General features: G+C 37.0%; 1 protein-coding gene across 1 annotated transcript; it reads right to left on the bottom strand.

The window, feature by feature from the left end:
* Positions 1-3,819: 3,819 nt before the first annotated feature.
* On the bottom strand, positions 3,820-5,108 carry LOC130469712 (uncharacterized). The gene is made up of 3 exons (XM_056839145.1): positions 4,646-5,108; positions 4,232-4,571; positions 3,820-4,132 (listed from the first exon to the last, which is right to left on the bottom strand). The coding sequence occupies exons 1-3, from the start codon at positions 5,106-5,108 to the stop codon at positions 3,820-3,822; spliced, it is 1,116 nt and encodes a 371-aa protein (XP_056695123.1).
* Positions 5,109-5,358: the final 250 nt, after the last annotated feature.

Raw genomic sequence — 5,358 nt, 5'->3', positions numbered from 1 at the left:
GTGGTTTCCCCTTTCCATATCATATCCACCACGAAATCTATTCGACCGAACAAATGCAGATTTCATAACCTGTTTTCCTTTGCCCACATAATCTTTTTGCTGTTCTAGTTGCATTTTTCCTCCATCTCCACCATCACAAGAGGAATCCGAAGAAATTGATTCAGAATCTGACATATATCGACGGCGGCGACGTCTACTTGGCCCGGGATCATCCCTACCACCATTTCCCCCTGACTCATCATCATTCCCACCACTATCTCCACTAGATTCCCCAAAAAAGTTCAAAGCGGGCAGAATTCCAAGTGCAACTCTGGTGGTACGAAATTTATCATAATTTGGCAATCCCCGAATCCGGTTGGAGTACAACGGTGCATCTTCTCGGCCATACAGAACCCGCAAGTCACTAGCTTCCACAATGACACCATTAATTTCTTTGCTAACCTTGTCCCATGGCGTCACACACTCCAACATTTCATGCCCTATTTTGCCACATCTTTTGCAGAAGAAGAAAACCCCTTCATATCGAAAATCAATCCATATGGATTTGCCAGGCTGATATTCAAAGAAACACCCCGGTAACAATGGCTTAGAGACTTTCACCCATACAAGAGCTCTCATCCATTTCTTGAACCCTGGCTCCTGCGATCTCTCATCAAAACACAAAAATGAACCAGCTTTTTCCAGTAGGGCTTTAGCAACTGCAGGCGTATGAAAAGTGAGGGGAATGCCTTCCACTTTCACCCACAAAGCTGCTTCCGAAAAGTTGAAAGACTTGAAAGATGCTGCTGGAAACCAGTTTTTTAACACCATCAGTGCTCCTTGATAATTGAGTGTGTGATATCTTCCCATCAAATCATTGTAATCTTCTGCATCTCGCACAATAAAGAAATATAAGCCATCTTGCTTCCAAACTTCAACCATGTCTCTCGTACTCCAAGTGAACACCCAGGCTTTAATTGCGTCCTCCTCAAATTCCCTATCATGGATGAATTTCCCCACCACCATCCTTTTGAACTCATCCTCCGATGGGTCCTTGCACTCAGGCGGGGGAACAACATAATGACCCCTTTTTCGAAGAAAGTTTTTAGAAACTTCCACTTCCATATTCCGCAGCTAGGACTGAACTTCCACTTAAGGACTGATATTTGAATATTATTTAAATTGGTTTTATTATTATTTTAGTAAAAAACTACCAAGAGTCAACAGAAAAGATGGCTATTAGGTTATCTAGATCCTCATAAGCATCTAGAAGAAAACAAGTACAGATTTTGGAACAAACAACACACACGGTTGCACTTATAGGGAGGACCACATGAAACATAACAATCAGCAGAATAAAAAACAGTAGAAGGAGCAGGAGAAAAGGAATAAAGAAAGAAAGAAGGCAGAAAAAGAGAAGTCTAAACAAGTTGAAAGACGAAAAGGGTGTACTTTATTAAACTCTACTATTTATTATGCATTAATGATTGACAAGGACAGAAAATCTGGAGATACTCAAATTTGGAGTATAAAACTTAGATTCAGAGAGGAATTTTGGGAAAGAAGACGAAGTAAAACAGTACCACTTTTGGCTTTGCTGTTGGTTTTTTAGTGAGAGAAAGTCTTAGAGAGAGAACCTCTCGTTTTTTATTCTTAATTTTGATTACTTGGTCAAAGAGAATATACTTATTTCATGGTATTGAAGTATAAAAAAAAGCTTGTCCTAGTTGTCTTACTCTTACCAAAAGTATTGGTGAGTCTCAGCCCACTTAGGGTGAGTTTATCCCCAGACTCACCTATAATCTTCAAATTCTGCCAAATCAGTTTTCCACTAACTTTTTAATTATCCAGACTCACACAAAACTCACCATATTTTTACACATTATCCCCAGACTAACTTCAGACTCACCTAACTCTTAAAATAATATTTTATGTATATATCTTTTTTTTGGTACATTTTCTAAATAATATTGAAACTATGTTTTCTTGTATACAAATAAAGTAATTAATTTATAATTCGAGAAAAAAAATGAAAAATAAAACAGGAAATGTTAATTTCGAAATTGACATATATTCCGTACAAATTAGAAATAATAATACAACATATTAAATTCAAAAGATCTAGAACATAAATTCAAAGGCAAATGAAACAAAATAATACATAAACCATCAATAATTTAGTTGGGTGAAATAAGATAAATTAAGTTTGATATGTGGCATGATTTGATTGGAGGAGAAAAAAGTGGAGTCTTAGGTGAGTCTTGGATTTTCAAACTCACTTCAAGACTTGGTGTAGTCTTTTGCCACATTATCCCAAGATTTAGGCTTGAGACTCACCTCGAGACTCCCTTCAAGACTAGGGATAAACTCACCCTTAATACCTTGTGTATTTCGGCCAATTAGAGCATCTCTAATGGTAAGCTAGTTTGATAATTAGATTGTTAAGCCACATAAGATTTCAAGCTATTTTATTGGTTAGCTAATTTATGATTCAATGGCTAGCAAATAGCTTGTTATTTAAATTGGTCCTACTTATTCCACTTGTCAATTATTTATTTGGCAAATTTTGGAGCTAGTTGTTAAGCAAATTAGCTTGTTTAAGCTAATTTGCTTGGCCAAGCTATTTTATTATCTTCACTCCAATGATCTAGCTATTAACTTGAAACTTTTATAAATTTCAAGCTAGTCCCTAGCTACAACCATTGGAGATGCTCTTACTCAAATGGGTATAAAACTTAGACTCCGTTATCTAATCTAAATTTATTTTATTTGCTATGATTTATTTCGAGAGAGGAAAAGCGGACTGCAAAACCTAAATACTCAAATACTCTCCATGTGAGTCCATCCTATCAAAAGCTCTCTTTCCATAGAAGAAAACCTTCAAGCATCCAAAATGTGCAGTTACATTCTTGAAGATCAAATGGGTATAAAACTTAGACTCCGTTATCTGATCAAAATTTATCAAACAAGTCCGTGAACTAAGTCAAACTCAAATTGGAGATCGTATAAGAGGAGCAAATATTAGAGATTGTAACCCAAATACAGAAAAATCAATAAAATATATTTTGTTCACATATTTTGACTTTGTTCTTTGCAGACTTTAAATTTGTGTTTACAAGTATGTATATTATAAGGCTATAATAGGGATAAATGTTGGACAAATAAGAAAATATTCCAAAAATGACTAACAAGAAGAATCTCAACACAAAAAGAGACATTCAAGAACAAGTACTTATATTACATAAACCTTGAGTTATCTATCTTAATTATATAATTTTATTATGCCCACTCCAAAACTAAATGTATTAACGTGAATACAATTGTATTGAGTAGGGATAACAATGAATCAGACTCGGGTAGGACTTTCACTATCCGACTTCGAGATGATTAACTATCGGACCCTGGATTTAGACCCGACTCCGACTTAGACTCCGAATCACCAACATTCGACTCCGAGTCCAGTGGATTTTCCAACTCCGAATCCGAATTCGATCCGACCCTATTTCACGAGAACATCATTCTTTAACAAGATTTACCACAAATTAATCACCAAAAATGGCAAAAACGCACAAAATTAAAGAAAACCTCCTTCATTTTTATTAGGATAAATCATTCGGAAAACCTAACATCAAACTAATTGCACAAAATCACATTCGAATTTTTTTTTTGGCAAATAAGGATTATATTACCAATAGGGAGAAAGGAGGCAACAACCATTACAAGCTCAAAGCCAAACACCAAACAAGCTAAAAGAAGCTACATACTCACATCTAACAAGTAAGAGTTAAGCTCCTCGGAGGTACTACTAGCAACATTAGAGTTAATCCTCTTAAATAGGACCTAGGGTGTGTTATAGTGTTGGTTATAGATCATATCATTCCTATTCATCCATTGGGAATACACACTTTCAGCAAAGAACATAATCATCAACTTGTGTCTATTACCACTTCTCTTGCAGCTCTTCCTTATCCAGTTTAGTTCATCTACAAACCCACCAGGGCATCTCCTAAACTGAAGAACTTGCTGCCATACTACTCCAGAAGTATAACATTTGAAAAGTAAATGATCAACTGATTCAACACAAATATGACAAACAGGGCATGTAGCAGAAGAAACCACCCCCCATTTCAGAAGCTTGTCTAGAGTAGGCAACCTTTGCCACACAGGAATCCAAAGAATGAAATGACTCCTTGGTGTTGCTGGATTGTTACAGATGACTCTTCTCCAAGGAACCTTAACCTTCACCCCTCACAGCTGTTGGTACATCAGCGTAATAGAGAATTTTCCATGTTTCAGGACTGCAGACCAGCCACCAACACTTACAATAAGATCCATAAAGCCTATGATCTTTTTCAGTGACCAAGACATAGCTGAAGTGCACTGAAACCCAACCAGGGACCTGCCCTTCACATAGTAGCTATCAACCAATCTTACCCAAAGCTTATCTATTTTGTGAGTTATGGCCCACAATAGTTTACACACGGCAGGTTTGTTACAGAGCTCCATGTTCTTAATATTCCACCCCCCTGTAGACCTTGGCAAACCCATATCAGCCCATGAAATCAAGGCTTTTTTTGAAGCAGCAGTATCACCTGTCCACAGAAAAACTATGCAATAACTTTGGATTGATTTAATGGCCTTCTTATGTAGAAAAAAAATCTAACACCAGAAGGACGGTAACTGAGTAAAATGGTTTTGACCAACTGCAATCTCCCTGCATAAGAAAGGTGTCTAACAGTCCTACTCTTAGCTATAGCAAGTACTTTATCAATCAAGGGCTTACACCGAATATAGGAGAGCTTTTTTGTAGATAGAGGCACTCCCAGATATCTGAAGGGGAACTCCCCTGCAGGAATGTTCAAAGTACTCATAATCTTCCCCTGAGTGGTAGCTAAAGTACCACAAATATAGACATTACTTTTGTCTAAGTTTGCTTCAAAACCTGAGGCTCTAGAGAACAACCTAAATTTCTGAAACAGCATGGCAGTAGATATAGGATCAGTCCTAGAAAACATGAGAAGATCATCAACAAACAACATATGAGTGATGCTTAGCCTCTCACATCTTGGGTGAAAATTAAAATAAGGATCATTCTCGAGTTGCATCAAACTCCTAGACAGATACTTCATTCCAATAGCAAAGAGGAAAGGAGAGAGAGGATCACCTTGCCTTAACCCTTTTTAGTAGGGAAAGGTTTGCAAGGCTTACCATTTATAAGAATACTGTATGAGACAGAAGAAATGCACGCCAAAATCCAATCAGTAAACAATGCAGGGAACCCTAGTTCTTTCATAACATCCATAAGAAAACTCCACTCAATTGAGTCATAGGCCTTCTTTAGGTCTACCTTGATCATACATCTAGGAGAAAGATGCTTCC

The sequence above is a fragment of the Spinacia oleracea genome, chromosome 3 (genome assembly GCF_020520425.1).
Source record: "Spinacia oleracea cultivar Varoflay chromosome 3, BTI_SOV_V1, whole genome shotgun sequence".
NCBI classification, from domain to species: domain Eukaryota; kingdom Viridiplantae; phylum Streptophyta; class Magnoliopsida; order Caryophyllales; family Amaranthaceae; genus Spinacia; species Spinacia oleracea.
This window is presented reverse-complemented; position numbering and strand designations above follow the sequence as displayed.